General features: G+C 36.6%; 1 protein-coding gene across 2 annotated transcripts in view; it reads left to right on the top strand.

The window, feature by feature from the left end:
* Tenm1 (teneurin transmembrane protein 1) overlaps window positions 1-22,546 on the top strand; it is an 850,812-nt gene that overhangs the window by 230,072 nt on the left and 598,194 nt on the right. For both annotated transcript variants that reach the window (XM_004653940.2, XM_045140035.1), the window contains one exon: window positions 14,071-14,357. In XM_004653940.2, coding sequence (XP_004653997.1) covers window positions 14,141-14,357 — 217 coding nt within the window. In that variant the 5' untranslated portion in view covers window positions 14,071-14,140. The remainder of the gene's footprint in view (window positions 1-14,070; window positions 14,358-22,546) is intronic.

Here is a 22,546-nt window from a genome sequence, read left to right as displayed (position 1 = left end):
TCTACACATTTCTATCTCTTGTCCTCAAATAAATAAATAATTTTAAAAAGTGAGTAATAGATTTAAATAGAATCAGATGCTTGGTGCATTTCCAAACTTTTCACCCTATCATATAATATTGCACTTTAAAAATTCTTTGCTCAAATTAGAATCTAAAAAATTTCACACATAATCAATTGATATTTTCTTTATACCTCTATGTTTTCTCTTCCTCTTTATTTATTTTTTTTTTGGTGGTGCTAATGTAAACAATATTGTTTTTTATTATTACTTTGTATTCAGCAAATACAGGCAGCTTGGTACCATTATTAGGCTCATCCGTGGCGTACCCCCTCCCTATTGGCCCCTCCTCGTAAAGGTATATGGGTCGTACATTGTGGGGTTAGCCCACAGTTTTTGGTACCACAAATGTCTCTGCATATCATGACCCAACATGTGGCTCTGACATTCTTTCCACCCCCTCTTCTGCAAAATCTCCCTGAGCCTTGTTGGGTTCATTTTTGGTCTGCTTCAATGATGAGGTGTTGGGGGCCTCTGAGGTTCTGGCTCTCTGATTTGGTAGGAGTTGATTTTTCTCTGTGTTGGTCTCCTTCCCCCTTGTGCTGGTATCTGGTTCATCAGGAAAACAGCACCCTTGCTTGTTTTGCCAGTTTTCCTTAGTTTCAGCTGGGGCCCTTTTGAGGTAAATGGGGTGGCTCTCTCCTTAGGATCTGCATCTATCTGGAAAAGAGAAGCAGATTCTCCAACGGAGAGTAAGTTAGAACCAGGACAAATGAGATAACCCTTACTTTTTTATAGAGAGTTTAGTAGGTGTAGGCCCTCTTGTAGCCCATGATTGATGATATCTTGATAATGGAGAGTGGGCTTATGTTTGGATATGATTCTGACTTGTTTCCCAGCTCCAGCTATGGGTCCCATACCACTGAGGGGATCGGTTAGACAAATCAAGAGCAGTTGCCCCCCCCCCAAGGCTGTGTGCCACTATTGCACTTGTGTGGGAATCACAACAGGTTATTTGCTGCTAAGTAGGTTCGACCATGAGTTGCTTGAACAGATACTGGTCATTTCCTCCAGTCGCCCAAGTAGCACCTTCTGGCACTAGACACGCTGACTGTCTGGGGACTGACTCTCTCCTGGCTTCCAGCCATGCCTTTCCATTTTACATGTCAGCTGCATATGGTATCTTCAGCGATAGGGTCTTACCTCTAACCTTTGGTGGGTCATCAAGTACTCTGACAGAAATCTGTTATTCTTTTAGGAAACCTTGTAGTTTTCTCTGATCAAAAGCTCATTGTGGATGATAGCCCCATGCTGGTACTGGGAGCTACAGGTCAATGCCCGCTATGAAAATGAGGAAAAAGATAACTAATATACAAGAGTTACAGAGATGAGAGAGAGAGGAGAGGGAGGGAGGGAAGATGTAGAAGATTTAGGTTAGACTTGATCATAACCTCTCCAGTGTCTTGTGGTTCAGGTGTTTCCTGTAATGGCCTGGTAAAGGTTCAGCCATTTGGACTGCCTTTTAGGAAGTAGAATTATATGGTACCATTACCATTTGGGTCTAGATTAGTGTTGCCCACCCCTTCGATGCCCTCCCCACCCTCCCCATCCATCCTAGTGTCTAGTCCATGAGATGCTTGCTGCGTATGTAAAGTATCTGGGTAGATTCAGGTTAGGTGCTGTAGATGATTGAGACTATGTGGCGATATTTTTGTGTGTATGATTGGGTAAGTTTACCGAGAATGATCTGTTCCAGGTTCAACCATTTTTCCTCAAGTTTCTTTGTGTCATTTTTTCTTACTGCTGTGTAGAATTCCATTGTGTAGATATACCACATCTTAGTTATCCATTCTTGTGCTCCCTTGTAGAAATCCAATATGGGACCACTGAAATTATAAAATTTCCAGGAATCATAGTAACAACATTCAAATTAATTTGAAATAATCTTAATTATATGTTTTAGTTAATCCAACATTTCATAAATGTTATATCAAACTACACAATTATTGATTAAAAGTTTTGCAATTTTGAAACCATTTATTTTAATGTCTTTTTATTATTATTATCAACATGTTTCATATGGCTACATCATGCTTTTGTATCCTCTTTTCCCTCATCCCTGGCCCCATTCCATTGGGCACACTCCTCAGTGGGGTTTCAGTTATTCCCTATGGGGTTGTGATTTATGCATTGTGGGAGCAACCGTCAGTTATTTTTAGAAGGAGGGACTACCTCTGGGCATGATGTCTCAACCTGTGGCTCTTACAATCTTTCTGCCCCCTCTTCCACAAAATTCCCTGACCATGGCAGGTCAGGTTTAAGTCTACTTTGTGAAAAATATATCTCTATTCTGTAGCATTTATAGAAAACCATGACAGTGGAAAGAAAGTTAGCCATCTGTGCTTCTTAATCTGATCTATTAAGATGTTCTACAAATTCACTTACCCAAAACTAACTAGAAGAGTAAAACAAACAAACAAAAAAAAAATGACTAAAAGAGCATTTTAAATCAGACTTTGGAAATTGATCAAAGACCTTCAGGAACAGTGAATTACTTATGCTTGAATAAAGTATACGTCTTTGTATCATAAAAGGGGAATTTGTGTTATTTTATAAAACCTTTAAAATATATGTTGTTTATTTTTTATTTGAGAGAAAAATGGAAGACAGAGTGAGGTGGGAAGAGAAAATGGTGCCCTATAGCTTCAAATTGCTGCTAACAAACTCCAGATGCATGTGCCAACTTGTTCTAGAAATCAAACCTGGGTCCTTTGGCTTTGCAGGCAAGCACCGTAACCACTAATCGATCTCTCCAGACCAGATTTATATTATTTTTACTCAGGGCTGCTGCCCATCATCACCATTTTCAAATCCCAGATAGGTCACTGACAAGGCTCTCTCATAGTAGGACAAGTGCTAAGAATTGCAGTTGCATTTCCACAATTGAAGATGGATCATTTGATGTATGGTACCCATATCCAATGATATTGTTACAAATAGTTAAATGCAAACTCAGAGTTAGGCTGATGGGGAGTGCTGACAGTTTGGCTAACTTGAGTTTGTCATTTGCAGTTACAAAAAGCAAGGACATTATGACTGGCAATACTGGAACCATACACAGTTAAGATCTGAAATGGTCCAGCAGAAAATTAGAGACAGAAAAAATATGAAGCTAGCATGGATCTTGAATGAGCTTCCTTCCCCCACGAAGCTCCATTGTTAGAAGACTGTACCCTTACCCTTACTCAAGTTGATTCAATGCAACCCTGGAATCATTGACAAATCCCAAAGCTATGGGATGATGGTTAGGAAACCCAGCTTATAAGACTTTTACAGAAAATTGAACAGAGATATCAGCCACATAATATGAGCTGATATATTTGGCAATTTAATTGCAAGCCAGTTTACAAGTTAAAAGAACATGCAAAAAGTAGTATCAATAACTTTGGGGGAAGAAATTGAAGTTTAGATTATTATATATGATCTAAAGTGTACAATTTTTAACCAAAACTGTACCATATACAAATAAATAAATATGATCCTTTCACAGTAAAAACAACTACCTAGTCAATATAAACTATTTCCAAATATCTTCAGGCAAACATTGCCGTTCCTTCTACATTCTTATTGGGTATTTGTTGATAGGGAGGGTATAGGTGAGAAAGGCTAAAATTTTCTTATTTATTTATTATTTTTGCTTATAACTTGACATTGTGGATAGATGTGCATCAGACTGAAGATATATTGACCCAACAACTCCAAGTTGTGGTGGTTTGATTCAGGTGTCCCCCATAAACTTAGGTATTCTGAATGCTAGGTTCCCAGCTGATGGAGATTTGGGAATTAATGCCTCCTGGAGGGAGTGTATTGTTGGGGGCGGGCTTATGGGCTTTATAGCCAGTTTCCCCATGCCAGTGTTTGGCACACCCTCCTGTTGCTGTGTTCCATCTTATGTTGGCCAGGGGGTGATGTCCACCCTCTGCTCATGCCATCGTTTCCCCCTGCCATCGTGAAGCTTCCCCTCAAGCCTGTAAGCCAAAATAAACCTCTTTTTCCCAGAAGCTACTCTTGGTTGGGTGATTTCCACCAGCAATGCGAACCAGACTGCAACACAAGTCAATTCTAGGTCTCCTTTATGTGGGTAACAAGTCTTAAGTATAGAATGTGGTAAGTACAAGAAGTTGTGTTGGAGACGAATTGATGCTCATTTTGGAGAATAACCATGAACTTTTTTTTTTGGTCTTTCTGATAATAATCACAACACCCTAAGTATCTATGAATTAGTTTTACATTAACTTTTTTGTGGGCATTTTTATACCCTTCTTCTCTAGGAAGTTTATTCTCTTTGTTCCATATGCAAGACCTCTCTGCCTCAACACTTTCCATAAGCAACTTGGCCATTCTCTAACCTGCCACAGAAAATCTGGCATTCTGGTTCCAGTAACTCCCTTTAAATCTTCAGAAAGTCAGTGACTACGAGAGATGAAGCATAATCTGGACTGGACACATTGGATCTGATTTCTATCTTCACTAACTGTATGATCATTGAAAAATGATTTTAAAGGCTGGAGATATGGCTCAGCAGTTAAGTAAGTTGCCTACAAAGCCTAAGAACCAGATTCAATTTTCTAGTACCAAATAACTCCAGATGTACAAGGTGGCACATGCATCTGGAGCTCCTTAGCAGTGGTTGGAGGCCCTGACATGGATATTTTCTCTCTTTCTATCTGCCTCTTTCTCTCTCTTTCTCAAATAAATAAAGAAATATTAAAAAAAAATTATTTAACCTCTGTAATTCTCTTACTCCATCAGGACAATAGAAGCAGCTATCTCACGAACTGAGGTTTAAAAGTGATCATGTGTGTAAAGTGACTAACCAAAGTCTTAAACTGTTGCTTAGTTCTTTTTACTTAAGATAAAATAAGAATTCTATTAGTTAATTATGGGATTTCATGCTATTAATATCAATAATAATATTTAAGAAAGCTGACAATGTGAATCTGTTATAAGCCTTTTCCTAGTAGTTCTTTTAGAAACTTTATATCTGATTATTTTCATATACATAGCAGTTACCTTATCACTGCTGGGTCAAAGCACCTGACCACAAACAGCTTGTGAAAGAAAAGGGTTTATTTCTGCCTGCAGGTTCAAGGGGAAACTTCATCATAGCAGGGAAAGCAGGGCAAGAACAGACAGCTGGTGTCATGTCTTGTTATTTCAACAGAGAGGATGTAGAGAGCGAGCTACTAGTACTGGCAAGGGGGCTGGACTATGTAATCCAAAGGCCACCCCCAGTCATACAGCTCCTCCAGCAAGAGGATCCTCCTCCCAAAGGCTCCAGTAGCTGGAGATCAAACATGAGGCCTAATCACAAACACCTAAGGCTATTGAGTGAACAGTGGGCATTTTACATTCAAACCACCATAGTATGCTATTCATGACTGTTATATGAGGTTCATGGCATTAATGCCTTTTGGTATTAACAGTACAATGTAGATATAAAATGGAAGCATGTTACTTGATCATAAAGCTTGGTCTAGAACCTACATTTTAGGATTCTTTTTAAAGAATTTATCTTTGACTTTGTTTTATGACCTTTGACTTAGTTGTAATTTTCCCAAAGCATTCAACTAATTGGTAAAAATCCCAGTGATCATTATAACCCTTATATCCACTTCTGGAATTAAGTCACTAAAACTCTGCTCTTGTAGCACATATTATGTTAATTTTATTATGTCCTTTTCAGTTTAAACCACAGCATAATTGAAAATAAGATTCCAGTAGCAAGCAGTGAAAATACTGCTGCTTCTGCCAGGCTCCACCCCGGCGGGTAGGTAGTGCTGAGGAAGGACCAGGTCCACTGGTTCCTCCCAGGGGGTTGAGGAGAAGGATGAGCGTGGGACGACTCAGAACCTCTCCTAGTCACAAGAAAAACCACACTGAGTTGGGAGTCTTGTCAAAGCCAAGCTCGCTTTACTGTTACCAGCAGTTGCCTATATAATGTTGGGAATGAAGGCGGGATTCTAGGATGGGGGGAAAGGTAAGGGCCAATAGTAAACTGTGACTATTGAAATGATAATTCCAACTCCTGTGCGGAAGTAGCAGGCCAGAAGCCATTAGGCGTCTTGCTGAGTCCGAGGCAGATCACCAAACTTGAGCTAGGCTCAGGAACTTCCACTAGGCCTCACACCCAGGCCTTTTAAGGCCCAACAGCTTCTACTTGTTGCACATGAAATTTGAGAAGGTTACTGATAGCATGGCATTTTCACAAAACCAATGCTGAAGACTGATAGCACTAGAGCTTTGATTAATATGTACTATTTGTAAACTATGGAAGGAAGTGATACCTCTCGTTAGATAAACATATTTAAAGCCTATTACTTTTGAAGATACTATATTAAATCTAATGGAACATTTTAGATAAGTATGTTAATGCTAAAATTACTGTGAAATTTGCAAGATCCCAATGGATTTCATTGTAAGAAAAATGAATTGAGTAAGATTACTTACTTGTGGAAATAAGTAGCTATTGTTCTTCTCCAAAAAGTAAAGAAAGCTTTTATATATTGAGTTACCTTCAATTTTCTTGAAGTTTGTTCCCCTATTAAGTATTTAGATAATATGCATAATCCACCACAAAGGATATTGAGAAAGTAATAAGAGAAAGATTATTTGAAATTACTTTAGCCAGTTGTTGAAATTCCAAGAGATAATGTGATAAAGAGAGACATCACTGCAGCTCAAAGATGAATTATTATTTTCAAAATACTAAAAGATATGATTGAAATACATAAGGTGTTTACACAATTATGAAAAAGATCACTTCCTCAATGAGAATCTGAGAATTGTTTATACTAATGGCATAATACAAAATACTCAGTAACCTTTCAAAGTCATAATAAATACAGTATCAGTCCATAGTAACTTTGTTCAAATTCTTAAGGGGCTTGTATGTGTGTGTGTGTGTGTGTGTGTGTGTGTGTGTGTGTGTGTGTGTGTTATACAAAGAAGGTTCAAGGTTAGGGTTAGCAGGGGCTGGGGAAATCATTCAGCAGTTAAGTCACTTTCCTGCAAAGCATAATGACCCAGGTTTAATTCCCCAGTATCCACATAGAGCCATATGCACAAAGTGGCACATGCATCTGGAGTGCATTTGCAGTACCTGAGGTCCTGGCACACCCATTCTCCCATTCTCTCTCTTTATCTCATCGGTTCTCTTTTCCCTATTTATCTTACTGCCTTCAAATAAGTAAAAAATATATATTTTTTTAATTAAAAAAAGATACCTTTAGTCACAATGGAGCATACTACATTACATTTAGCCCCCAGTCTCTCAAACAATGGTTTAATGTTTTTTTGTGTGTGTTCTCTATTGACACAACCATCTTTTCTAGTCACTAAGTCTTTCCTCTGTCCACTTATCTCAAGTAATCCATATCAGTGTTTATCAATGAAATTGAACCTTTTAAAAAAAGAAATTTAAAAAAAACAGCAATAAAAATAAGAAAGGTTCAGAAAGGGATGTGAAAGCATGACTGTGTAGTTGTAGAATTTATTAACTTGAATTCTTTCTTTCATAAAGGCCTTCACAGCCTGCCAAACCACCATGAGAATATCAACTGCAGCTGTTCTCACAAATTAGTCAAATCAGTTTTGGACACATAATTTTCCAGGCAGAACCTTTTACCCATCCACTGTAAGATTTTGAAATGCTTATATAATAATTAATTTAAACAAATACATAGGAAGCAAAGCAGTAAATGGAATTTCATCTCAACTCTGGAATATCACCTTCTCAGTATAATATCTACATGCAAAAAAAGCAGTCTACTTCAAAAGCCATCATTTCTGGATAAGAATATATTTAAAGAACTCAGCCTGTATCCTAAAAGATGTTGATTTATTTATATTTTATTTACTAAAACATTATGGTGAATGCATTTGGCATGAAAAGATCTAGCAACTTCTATGACAAAATTAAATTATTGGATTTTATTGTGCCAATTTTGCCACCATCACACAGAAATTGATAATTTTTATGGTAGAATTCAGCCAAAAATACAATTCATTTTGTGAATAAATGAATTCAGTCAAAAAGCCCCATTGTAATTATATACTAACAAATTGATTTTGGAAGTATTATTGGTTTTACCTAGTTTGCCTTATTTTTTTCACAAGCAACTTATGTCTCGTTAGAGATCATATTTTCCTCATTATATTTACAAGAAAGGATATAAATAAAGATGGCAAACAATACACTGTGAAAGATGGCATCAGAGAATAAATAGAGAGAGTTATGTTATTTGTTGTGTGGCTCCAGTACAGTTTAATTAAAAAAAAAAAAAAACCTCAGTAAAGTTCCCAGTAGATAAATATACAAAAGCTATAAATAGTTTGTTTACAAGAGAAGAAATAGAACTAGTAAATGCTCATAAAAATATTCAGCCTCACTTATAATCAAGAAAATACCAACTGGAATATGGCGCCATTAATTTTCTTTTTTTAATAGTCATTAAAAATAATACTCAAAGTTGGCAAAGACACAATGAAAAGACTGTTCACACACACTGCTAATAGCAGAATATGCTCTTACAAGCCCCCAAAGGCGCAAAAATGTTCAAAACTTTGAGCTCATTAATTCAAGTATTTGGAATCTACCCTAAAGAAATAATTAAAAAATATTAAAGATGTCCATACCATCTTTATACAGCTTCACTTATAAAGCCCATAAATAAAGAGGGAAAAATAGAAATATCTGACAGTAGGGTAATGCATGTGCAAATGCACTCTACACAACCATTAAAAATGAGGATTATAAAAGTATTTAAAAAGCATTGTTTTATAGTTGGGAAGAAGTGAACCAGAATGAGTACAATCACACTTACAGATGACAGAATTATGAAGGGGGCTTCTCCTTCTGTTGTGTAGAGAATCAAACAATTGTCATAGACATCCTCCCAAAGTAGTTCCCTGTTCCAATGCTTTCTTAGGAAAAAAAAAGAAAGTTAAGAAAAGTCAGTCAGGATTGCATAACCTGAATCAATTAATCGAAATTAATGTAAAAGTCTTTATGAAGGGGCTATGAGATTGCTCAGTGGTAATAGGTACTTTCTTGCAAAGCCTTCCAGCCCAGGTTCAATTCCTGCCAGCCAGGATTTAATGCTCCATGTAAAGTTAGATGGTCATTCATTTTCAGCTGCAAAAGACCCTGGTACACCATCACATCCACTGCCTCACACACACCCACAGAATAGTAGTCCCCATTTGTTTGCTATTGCCTTGTTACTGTCCTTCTTCTCTATGATTCTGTGAAGGCTTCCTAAATTTAAGAATTGCTTTATGTATCCTCAATTCTTTTCTGATGTACAGTAAGATGTATTGGTGAAGGCTCCCACTTATAAGCAGCTGCTATGAGTAAGTTCAACCTGTCTGTGTTGTGGATAAATTAGGAACAAGTTTTCATTTTGAGAGAACAATATGGACAATTAAAAAAGAAAAAATATGTAGGACCAAAATAAAGAATAGTAGAATTGATTTTCCGTGTATACATATTTGCAAAGACACAGAGATTCAAAAGCAATATCTTAGTTCTAATACTTAGTTGTATAATGGAGTATGTAATAAAAGTTTGAGGAGATGAAGATATGGAAGGAATATGCGAAGGAATAATTAGTAATGCAAACATGGCCTCGAATATACCCACCATTGTGAAAAATAATCTCTGTTTCCCTTTCATTTCATACAGAATCACAGAATTTTAGAGATAGAAAAGTTCTCTGACCTAATTAAATGTAGAGTAACAAGCCTTTAGCATAAGAATTTTATAAAATAAGTAGAATGGTCAGAAATTAACCTGAATACATATACAAATTTAATGAATTGAAAAATTAAATGTGTCAAATTTATGTTGGGATCAGGGAAGAAGGAAGATGCATTAGTCAATATATCAGTGATGAAGAAACTGGTGGTGAATAAAAGGATAAATGAAAATGGATCTTTTATTATACTCTTTATATCCCAAAACAATGCAGATGTTTCAAAGATTGTAATTGAACAATATTGCTATTTTATTCTTGAAAAGCTCTAGGTTCACCGATTTATTTGTTTTCAACTGTATTTACCTAACAAGACTTAAAATGTTTTCTCCACCTGGGTTAACTGACACAAATTTTAACACAAAAAATCACAATGTTCTTGAAAGGATCAAGGAGCTTTTAGCAGTTTTGTGCTTTAAAGGAAAATTGCTTATAAGGACAGTAAAAAAAAAAATATCAGATACATGATATTTCTCATTCATAACTGATTTGTAGCTTTAAATAGCTGTTATTAGAACATTGAAAATAGTTAGTAATAGGTATGCAAATCTCTTTCTCTCTCTTTCCAAATAAACTTACTGAGCAATATGGTGATTTCTAGGTTTTTATGCATAAAGGTAAAGATAATTATAACATGATAAATCATAGTCGCTAAAATCTATCATTAGACATTAAAATGATATGCTATTATTTATCATATATTTTATTGAGAATATATGCTCACCATGTCCAAATTATGAAACTATCATTCTCTAATGAACAAAATAATTGCATATTTTTCTGGTAGAAATCAATTTAAATGAAATTTACAATTGTTTCTTTTCTAGTGGAAGTCTACTACTCAGGCTACAAGAATGTAACTCAGGAATTCTTTGATTGGTACAGATATCCCTTTGTAAATTTATAGGAAAATCAATGCCTACGGTTCATGCACAGTCCTCCTTCTGAATAATATGCCACTGAAAATGAAAAAAAGAGATTAAAATTGTTCCCTTAACATAGGTTCTGAATAGGCTTTTACTGGCTGTGGAAACAATGCTAATGAACAAGTAATATATTCAAAAAAGAATATGCATGATTTAACTTATTTCACTCATTCAATATATACTGATGAAGTGGCTATGATATACCACCTATTGTGCTTATTCAGTGGGCTATAGCAAGAAATAGAACCAGTAGTGTCTATCCTTGTGAAGCACATAATGAAAATATAAGTCAAATATATAGTGTATCATATTGGAATAAGTCCTTTGAAAGACTGAAGGGAGAACAAGTGCTTTTTCAGTGGTAGGTTACACAGTTCCTAAAGTGGAACATGCATGTTAATTTCAGAAACGAAAAGAATTTTAACACAGCTACAGTTCATGAAATATGGGGAAACAAGAGGTGAGTTTGGAGATGCTAGAGTAAGGAGAGGCCCTATAAGCTCTTGTAGGTCTTTTAACATTTTTTTTAATTTTTTGATTTATTTTTATTTATTTATTTGAGAGTGACAGACAGAGAAAGAAATAGGTAGATAGAGACAGAGACAGAGAGAGAGAGAGAGAGAGAGAATATGCACACCAGGGCCTCAAGCCACTGCAGATGAATTCCAGACACTTGCGCCCCCTTGTGCATCTGGCTAACGTGGGTACTGGGAAATGGAGCCTCAAACCAGGGTCCTTAGGCTTCACAAGCAAGTACTTAGCCACTAAGCTATCTCTCTAGCCCGGTCTTTTAACTTTTATTTTGAGGAAAAAATTGACACAATCACTGCTTCTGAGAATAGAGAAACCTGAGTAACTTACATATTAAAACGTTCACTCTGACTACAGTGAGAAAAATGTGCTATCGGAGCAATAATCAAAGCAGTAGACCAATGAGGAGAAAATCACAACAATCCAGGTGGGAAATGATTTATTCCAATATAATGGCAAGGAATTGGAGAAATGTTGTGGCATTCTACATTTACTTCTAAAATGGCACTGATGGAATTTTCTAATAGATAGTCTATAAGAGCTAAAAACCAGGAGTCACAGAACAACTTTAACTTAATTGACCAGAGCAGGCAGAAGAAAATGGCCATCATTAGCTGGGTCAGAGAAGAGTTTGAAAGAACAGGCTAGAGAAAGGATGGTGATCAGAAGCCCAGAGTTTTATTTATTTAGTTAGTTTTACAGTTTTATTTTTTAAAATATTTAATTTAATTTATTTATTTGACAGTGAAAGAAGAAGAGAGAGATTACAGGGTCTTTTATTTTATTTATTTATTTTCAAGGAGAGAGGAAAAAGAGAGAGAGCGAGAGAGAGAGTACTTCTAGCCACTGCAAACAAACTCCAGATATGTGCACCACTTTGTGCATCTAGCTTGATGTGGGCCCTGGGGAATTGAGCCTGGCTTGTTAGGCTTTGTAGGCAAGCACCTTAACTGCTAAGCCATCTCTCCAGCCCCAGGATCCCAGTTTTGAACATACTAAATTTGAGATACTTTATAGATAACCAAGTGGACATACTGAGCAGGCAGTTGTATATTCAAGACATAACATAGGGGAAATATCCCAACTGGAGGTACAAATTGAGAAGACATGAAAATAGAAACAATATATGGAGTCATGTGATGACCTTAGATTAAACTACTGTGGAAATAACAACATACATTCACTTATAATATCACATCTGCTTTCTCTATAAGGATATTCATCTCCAATACAATTCAAAGTAAATGAGGTGTAGTCCTAGACCATCTGTAGAATTTGTAGATTTAAGTATGAAATAGTTACTACTATGTATAAGCTTAGACTTGTACTAAATCGTAATGACACTATAAAGTGTAAAGGCTGTCTTACTTGAAAGGATTTTCACCTTTTATTAGGAAAATAAGATGGCAACTTGCCACCCTTTGTTCCAATACTAGAGTCAGATGTATAGTTTAATATGCATCCATCCATGTGACTTTATAGGATTGCTGTGTACTGTATGCTGTGCACAAATGCAGTAGGAATTTCATATTGTCTTAAAAATACATATGTAAGTCTGCTAAGGTGGCTCACACCAGCAATGCCAGTTCATGATAAGATCAGGCACAAACATCAATACAAGTTTGAGGCTAGCCTGGGCTACAGAGAGAGACTCTGTAGGGAAAAATAAATGGTAAAGTGCTAGGGAAAATAAAAGAGTCAATTTCACTTCAAAAGAAGTTTCAAACCAAGTATGTAAGTATTATATGAACGGGACAAGTTGGGTACTTACAGAAGTGGGCAGAAGTGTTGATAAAATAATGTGAAAAACACTAAGAACATTTTAACAGGATTTTAAACATTCCAGGGGATGATGACATCTCCAATGGCACTTGATCCTCTGAAACCTGTCTGTGATAAGTAGGGCAGCTAATGCCTTTGCTGGTCCTAAGATTTCAGCAGCTCTTAGCTCAGCATTCTGTGGGGGGAGAGGGCTCTTTCAGTGATTTATCATGAAGCTTAATATTGCTGTTTCTAAACTCGATTTAGATCCTGCTGTTCCTGTACCAGTAGAGTCACCAGAAGTGTTGTTTACATCCTCTCAGAACTATGAAGAACAAAAATTTACCACTGCCTAAGTCATTAAGAATGCTCTGCAGGCCTGAGGCTCAAAAGCCACAATATGAACACAGAGAGCTCAGTCCCCCTCAAGGACACTTTATTTCATGAGCTCTGGTAGCTGCTTCTCTACTTCAGAATCTTTCCCTTGCTCAGAGCCCATTTTAAATGTAATATTAAACCAGGGGCAGAAATGTGTTCTTTGTGAATGTAGTTCGCTTACCAGTTTTCATTTCAAATGTGGATTGTGCTAGGTTAATATTTTTACTCCTGGACTCTTCCAAATCTGATAATGGCTTCCAATCTAACCACTGACTTTAACATTAAACACACACACACACACACACACACACACACACACACACACACACAGAGAGAGAGAGAGAGAGAGAGAGAGAGAGAGAGAGAGAGCTTACACAACATTGCCCTTTATTTGCATTGCAATACAAATATTTTGTAAGATGTCTTTCTTTTACTTTGAGTATTTTCTGATGCTAAAACTGCCAGCTTTATCCTGAATGCTTGACAATGTGTGCATGTAACACAACGTTATTATTGCCTCCGGCTAGCTTCATGTCATCTAGTTTGTCTTTTGCTTCCCTCCTTTGATAGTATTATCAGCACCAATAGTGAATCTGCCAGATGTGTTTCCTTGCAAAAGGACAAATCTAAGAAGGCTTGTGATTTTCATTCTCTTGCAGGGCTGCTTTCATTAAAGGACATCCACTCCTTTTTTTTTTTTTTCATGAAACTGAGCTTGCTTAATCAGAGATGGAGCAAGCAGACTGCAAACCCTACCAGCCTCTGTCAAAAGTCAAGCATGAAATGGATCTAGCTTATACCAGTTCTTCTGATGAGAGTGAAGATGGGAGAAAACCAAGACAGTCTTTCAACTCCAGAGAAACTCTGCATGAATATAACCAAGAACTGAGGATGAACTATAATAGCCAGAGTAAAAAGAGGAAAGAAGTAGAGAAATCTACTCAAGGTAAGTGTTTATTGGATTTTTATGACTTGACTAATACAGTTGTTCTTCAGGAAATGCTTGTATGCATAAACCTGCATATGAAAAATAAACTTGCTGATGTTAACTAGTTAATAATTTGTACCACTTATATATGCTCAGTGAATCCATTTCATATGCTAACTCAGTTGAGGTTGTAGGTTACATGTACTTTTTAAGGATTAAGCATGAATTTGGGTGCAGCAATCCTCTTATCAGAGCTTTCAAAATTTCTCTAATCCTACAAATAGCTATTTATGGACTGAAGGATAAATAATTTATAGTAAGATGTAAAGTAAACAGCTAAGTGCTTTTCAAGCCATTGCTCATATGGGACAAAAGTCTCAAATAAATATTTGGCTGCTGAAAAAGCTAGCTGGTTAGTGGAAACTACCAGAAAAGAGACCAGATAGCCTATCAAGAGAATGCAGAAACCTTTTGCACCTTAGTCCAAAGGAATCTTGTTTATAACCACATATAAATTATTTGGGTAGCTGAGGTTTCTCAATTCTGGAAAGACAAAATAGTTACTAACAAAAATCAGAAAGAATTATGACCCAGTGAATGTAATTAGGGGTGTCTGCCTGAACATAGGGGGTTATTCACCAGAGCATTGTAATGAACCAGAAAAAAAAAAATAACATCAAAGTAAAGGTTGGACAGATTGGGAAGATGGTGTTCAGTGGGAAGGGCAAAGAGGGGGCCCAGAGAACGTAATGGGAAGGGATTATGTTCAAAATATACATGTATAAAAATGTGAATAGAAGGTTAAAATAAGAAAAAGGAAATGCAAGGATTACAAATTATAAATTGAAATATGTTTTCATTTTCTTTTCAATTGATTAATAAGCAGCATTAGACAATTTTAATTACATAGAACACACATTGACATTTGTTATGAATCTTGCAGTTTTTTTTTTTTTTATTTGAGAGCAACAGACACAGAGCGAAAGACAGATAGAGGGAGAGAGAGAGAATGGGCGCGCCAGGGCTTCCAGCCTCTGCAAACGAACTCCAGATGCGTGCGCCCCCTTGTGCATCTGGCTAACGTGGGACCTGGGGAACCGAGCCTCGAACCGGGGTCCTTAGGCTTCACAGGCAAGCGCTTAACCGCTAAGCCATCTCTCCAGCCCCTTGCAGTTTTTTTTAATAGACTTTGTTTTATACTTTTTTATTTTATTTTTTTGTGAGAGAGAAAGAGATAGAGGGAGAGAAAGAAGAGGCACACCATGAATGGGCTCGTCAAGGCCTCTCAGCTGCTGTCAATGCTGCCCAGGTGCGTGCATCCCCTCTTGCACATGTGCCACATCGAGTGTTTGTGTCGCTTTAAAATTGGCTATGTGGGACCTGGAGATTTGAACATGCATTCTTAGGCTTCATAGGCAAGTGCCTTAACTGCAAAGCCATCTCTCCAGCCCTACAAAAGTTTTTTTTTTTTTTTTCAAAATCTAGAACAGTGGTTTTCAAAGTATGTACCCTGACCTAACAATACCAGCATAACCAGGAGATTTATTAAAGATCCAGTCTCATGTTCCACTTCAGAAACCCTGGCCATAGGGCCTAACAATGTGCAGTCTAATGAGTCCTCCAAGGGATTCCTATGCCATTCTTCTTTACTGCCTTATTCAAGTACCTTCAGTGATCACATATATTTCATGTATTTTCAAACGTATGTTTCCATCACTAAATTCCTCTCTTTACTGTAGACCTAAAGTTTTAGGGCACTGCTAAATATCTTGAAATTACTAACATACCAGTCACTTACTCTAAATTCAATACATTTAAATTTAAGGAAATCATCTTAACACCCTCAATCCAGGCCTCTTTACATCACTTGGATATTGGTTTATTTTTCTTCCTCTTCTCCCAGTCAGCCATCCACAAGTTACTTCCTCCAGAAGAACTGGTCTCCACATCTCTGGAATCTATCTTCCCTCCATTCACACTAGCATTATGCTCTTCATATCTTACCTACGCTAGTTTGCAGTGTCTAACTAGACTGCCTGAATCTCATTGCCTTTTTTCTAGACTGTATACCCAATAAGGAAGAGGCTCATGAATCTTTATTGACACCGATTTTTCTTTTTAGTGTGTGTGTGTGTGTGTGTGTGTGTGTGTGTGTGTGTGCCATGGCACTCATGTGGAGATCAGAGGAAAACCTAAAGGTCTTCTTCTGCCTTCTTTTTGAGAAAAAAAATCTTAGTATTTGCCACAGCATATGTTCAAATCTGGCTGTTACATGAATTCTGGATTTTCATTTCTCTCCCTCTCATTGCTTGTTGGTGGATTGGAATCAGAAACCCATTGTCATTTTACATCTGGCTTTATGAGAGGACTGGGGAATTGAACTCAAGCCAGCAGCCTTGCAAGCAAATGCCTTTTATTACTGAGCCAACTCCCCTGCCTAATCTCTATTTTTTTCTATGAAACATGAATGGGATATATGCCCTTTATTGCTTAATTTGTGGAAACAAAAGCCTATCATTAACTTAAAACTACTATTAAAACATTACTGTGTCAAATGAAATAAAATTTAAATTATTGTATTCTAATTAGTACTGAAATCCTATATTAAAAATGCTTCACGGAGCCAATGATTTAAGATATTCAACCAAATATTTAAATATCAATACATGTTTGTGATAATAACCATGTCATTCCTATCTCTTAATATAACTGGAAAATGTTTTGTAACTATATTTTCAAGTAGTTCATTTTAATGTCTTATATGTTTGCAGCTAAATATAATATACATTTGTTCTAAAATAATTATCCTCGCCTCTCTACTTGAATATTGGTAATGTTTTTAAAGTAACTTTGTGCTGTCTTTCACTTTAATGAATTGCAGTTCCATTAAGATGTGGGTCTAGATGCTTCTCTGTATAGAAGGAAATGTAATTGTGAGTTGTGAGTTGTAGGAAAAAAACATAGAAATTAGGAATGCTCTATTGGGTTGCAAAGATTGTTCAGAGGTTAAGGTACTTGCCTAGAAAGCCTAACAAAATGAGTTTGATTCCCCAGTACCCATGTAATGCCAGATGCACAAAGTAGCACATGCATTTGGAGTTTGTTTGCAGTGGCTAGAGGCCCTGGTGTGCCAATTATCATTTTTTTCTCTCTCTCCCTCTCTTTCTCTCTCTTCGTCTTTGCTTGCAAATAAATACATGAAATATTTTTTTAAAAGAATACACTATTGTGGTAGTTCTAGAAGTATAAACTATTTTATGCTGATTCAGAATAAAGAGATAACCAGCCTCAAATTTTGTGTCCATGCAGTATAATCAGAGAAATGTGAATTGAGGGGAGGGTAGTCTCTGATGTTGCCATGCTATTATCTTTTAGTAAACTATTGTAAGCAATAAATGTTTATTTAGCACTTAATTTAAACCAGACTTATTTAAGGGTGAATAATGACTGCTTATTCCAAGCATATATGTATATGCATATGTGATGAATAAAATAGATATTCAAATAACTCATTACAGTTAGGTATACGTGTTTTACTATAGTTTCTTCATCTATGACTTGGTTTTCTATGGGTTTTAATAACCTATAGTCAATCAAGATCCAAAAACATGAAAAAAAGTTCAGAAATAGACAATTTATAAGTTTGCAATTACAGTAGTTCTGAATAACCTAACAAAATCCCATGCATTCTTTCTCTGTCCCATCCAAGATGGGACACTTTGCCCAATATACTTGGGCTATATGTCCTACTTGTCTCTTATTCCTTCTGTGGCCATCTTAGCAATCATACAGACTAGTCATGAAAAAACCCCAAATTGTATCCTTTTAAGGAAAAGGTACGAGTTATTAAAATTTGAAACAAATATCACATGCTGAGGTTGCTACTGCATATCTATCATACAATCTAGTCTATTATCTGTAAAAAAAAAACGTGAAGAAAGAAAAGTAATCCTTGCTAATTTTGATGTTACATCTAAAATGGCAAAAGTTACGGACAGAATGAAGGATAAGTACTTACTTATAGAAAAGGCATTCAATTTGTGGGTAGAGACATAAACAGAACATGTGTTTTTACTAATGGCAACAGGCTTAGTCAGAATATACTGAGTCTATGGCACAATTTCAGCACAGAATCTTCAGAAACAAGTGACACAAAGCCATTTTCTGAAAGTAAGAAATGGTGACACAGATTTAGTAATAGGTTTGGACTGAAAATATGAAAATTTCTGGAGAGGTTCTTCTTCGGATGACGCTCTTCTGTGTTTCTAGCACAGCTGAAGAGTGTAGAGAAAGTGCACTACTCAAAGCAAGTTTGGGGCTTCAGTGAAACTGAACTCTCTAGAAGAGGGTGCTCAATATAGCCTATGTTCTTAAAAGTGCAACTAAAGTGATGGAAATATATATATGTGTATATATATATATATATATATATATAAATACTTAACATATATATAGGCATTATTGAAGTTGCAGGCATACACTAGGGATCTTGAAACATATTAATAGTGAAGAAGAGGGAGCTACTGGAGAATTGCCTCATTAATTGTAAGTTTTAGGATAAAGTATACAAAGAAATGGATAAGTAAGTATAGGTGGAATGGTAGCAGTTGAGAATAACTGGTTGTGGGAAGAAAATCTATGAGGCTGTGGAATTTACCTCTAAGTTAAGAATGGCATGGGGACTTAAAGAATGACTGAGGTAAGGAAGACAAACAGTCCAAAGATACAGGTGTGATAAAATTGATAGGACTTTTTGGAATTGATTGCTGTTGGAGTTTGAATGAAAAAAGCAGTCAGAAATGAATTCAAAGTTTTACATTTAGAAAATTGTGAGAATGGTGACCTATTTATGAAGGAAGGGTTTGAGTTTGAAAGGGAAGAACATGGATCTTTTGGAACAGGGTAAGTTATGATGCTGATGGTGCTACACCAGCTTTATTTCCCATCAGACAGTTGGAAATGCATGTTTTCTGTTCAGGCTAGATTGAGGCTCTGGATAAAAACAGACTTGATTCCATCAGTTCCTTAGAGCAAGATATGCCTGGGGATGGATGAGATTACTTACAGAAAGTGTTTAGGGTGAGACTGGAAAGGGCTAAGGACAAAAACCTAAATCTATCATCCATGAACTGACATAAACACATTTTAAATGTACTTATATTTTCAGGTAGCATCATTTTTCAGTGATCTGACATATAAGCTAAAGTATAAAGAATCAGGCACTGGAAGTCTGGAAACTGGAGATCTCATCTGCCACTGACTTGCTGATCAGTAGAGACAAATAGGAGGGAAAATGCATACCCCTTTAGGGAAAACAAAAGAATTATCCTATCTTAAGCAAAGAAAAATTAGCTCAATTTAATTTTCTGTAAGGACTGGAATCCACTTAATTGTTTTATCCAAATACTACCTGTAAGTCAGGGAAAACATTATTAACTTTGAAAATTATACATCAGTGTTTTCAATTTGCATTATCTTAGATAAAGCTGAGACTTATATTGTTTTCTTTTAATTGACAGATATAGTGGTTTGCATACATCATATACAGTTCAATGTGTTAGAATGCATACACATGGTAGATTCTCAAAGTATATGGTTTTAGCACAAGAATGAAGAAAAACATAATAGTAACAGTCCATAAGATATAGTGTCTGGTACTGTGCTAGACACCTGAAAAATTTGCTAGCTGTGAAACTTTAAGTAGGTTACTTCAGCTCTTAGCCTGGTTTCTCATCTACAAGATTGATATCACTGTTACCATCAGCATCTTCAGTTTAGAATTTGACCTACACTGTTCTAGTATTCTGCTAGATGTGTTGCTTTAGTTGTGGTTTTCATAAACACCTCACATGGTATGGGCATTATCTTCACTGGAAAATGAGGTGATGGTGACATAGAAATAACATCCCCGAGGTTCTACAGCTAAGTAGGGAGAACCAAGATTGGAAATCAGGTCTATAGCTCCAAAGTCCTAATTCTTTGTACACAACACTACTTCTCTCACTTTTATCAAGTTTGCAGTAAGGAACAAGTGCCATTTTGAGATCCTCAAAAACTTAAGTTGCACTTCATTTCCTTCTACAACAACCGTGCCAACCTCTTTAAAAATCAAGGATTTACAAGGAGATGTGAAGCCTTTTCATTCTCATCATCATTAGAGAAAGATACATGAGAGCCTGTGTAATTTCTGATGGTTGATTTCTGTTTGTTTTTACGTGTTAGGGAAGTTTTTTTTTTTTTCAATTTAAGGTTAACTTTGGGAAATATTGAGGAATACTTTATTTCATATGAAAATATGCTCATATCCTCATGTTTATTTTCCAGTAAAGTAGCACTGTCCTCTTCCAAGTACCTGCTTGAATGCTGCTGCATTTTATAGATGGTTTTGTTGTTTTCCAAATACCTTTGAAGAACAGTATGGACACTAAATAATTCTTTGCTAATGGATACATTATTCCTAAATAGTCTTAGCTTATGATTTGGGGCAGGCAGAATAACAGAGATGTGTTTTCTGGAGGCAGTTAAAATACCAATTGCCCCCAATCCCACTCTCTTCCAAGAATGGCATCAATTAACTAATAAATCAACACAGAAGAAAATGAGAACATACATATGTGAATATATAAAATGAAGAAATATTATTTTTGACATTTCCATATAATTTCATACAGATTAGGGTCAGTGTAGCCATTTTACCTCAAAATAATAATGAATTAAAAATGACCCATGCATAAAAAGGAGGTACAATGAGAACCTGTAACAACTTATGCAAAAGCATACATTCCTAACATACTAAAACTGAAACAACCATTCATTTTTCTCTCCTTAATCTTTTCTTTGGTGGCAGGTTGTTCTCCTAATATTATTTTTTTTTATTTCCGTGTCTATTTTTATTTCTTTATTTGAAAGTGACAGACAGAGAAAGAGGCAGAGAGAGACAGACAGAGAGAGAAAGAAAATGGGTACACCAGGGCCTCCAGCCACTGCAAATGAACTCCAGATGCCTGTGCCCCCTTGTGCATCTGGCTAACGTGGGTCCTGGGGAATCAAGCCTCAAACCGGGGTCCTTAGGCTTCACAGACAAGTGCTTAACTGCTAAGCCATCTCTCCAGCCCTGTTTTCTTTTTTTATTTTCCTTTTTAAAATTAGTTTTGTATTCAGCAAATACAGTCAGCTTGGTACCATTATTAGGCTCATCCATGACCTACCCCCTCCCCATGGCCCCTTCTTGTTGAAGTATATGTGTCATGAATTGTGGAGTTAGCCCACAGTTATGGGTAAGATAAATGTCTCTGTATATGATGACCCAACATGTGGCTCTGACATTCTTTCCACACCCTCTTCCGCAAAGTTTCCCTGAGCCATGTTGGGTTCATTTTTGGTCTGCTTCAGTGATGAGGTGTTGGGGGCTTCTGGGGCTCTCGCTCTCTCATTTACTAAGAGTTGATTTTTCTCTATGTTGATCTTCTTAATCCTTGTGCTGGTATCCGGTTCATCGGGAAAACAACCCTTTCTTATTTCACCAATTTTTCATAGTTTCAGCCAGGCCCATTTGAGGTATGATGGGGTGGCTCTCTCCTTAGGATCTTCATCTATCTGAAAAAGAGAAGAAGATTCTCCAGCAGAGAGTAAGTTAGCACTAGGACAAATGAGATAACCCTTACTTTTTTATAGAGAATTTAATAGGTGTAGGCCCTCTTGTAGCCCATGAGTGATGGTAGCTTGATAATGGAGGGTGGGCTTATGTTTAGATATGATTCTGACTTGTTTCCCAGCTCCAGCTATGGGTCCCATACTACTTAGGGGATCAGTTAGCCAAATCAAGAGCAGTTGGTTCCCCCCCCATGGCTGTGTGCCACTATTGGACTTGTGCGGGAATCACAACAGGTTATTTGCTGCTAAATAGGTTAGACTATGAGTTGCTTGGACAGATGTTGGTCATTTTCTCCCAGTCACCCATGTAGCACCCTCTGGCACTAGACACACTGACTGTCTGGGGACTGACTCTCTTCCAGCTTCCAGCCATGCCATTCCATTTTGTATATCAACCACATAAGGTGTCTTCAGCAGTAGGGTCTTACCACTAGCTTTTGGTGGGTCATCAAGTACTCAGACAGAAATCTGTCTTTCTTTTAGGATACCTTGTAGGTCTCTCTGATCAAAAGCTCATTGTGGATGGTAGCCACATGCTGGTACTGGGAGTTACA

The sequence above is a fragment of the Jaculus jaculus genome, chromosome X, assembly GCF_020740685.1.
Source record: "Jaculus jaculus isolate mJacJac1 chromosome X, mJacJac1.mat.Y.cur, whole genome shotgun sequence".
Classification (NCBI taxonomy): Eukaryota; Metazoa; Chordata; class Mammalia; order Rodentia; family Dipodidae; genus Jaculus; species Jaculus jaculus.
Note: the sequence above shows the minus strand (reverse complement) of the source record. Positions and strands in the feature narration are given on the sequence as shown.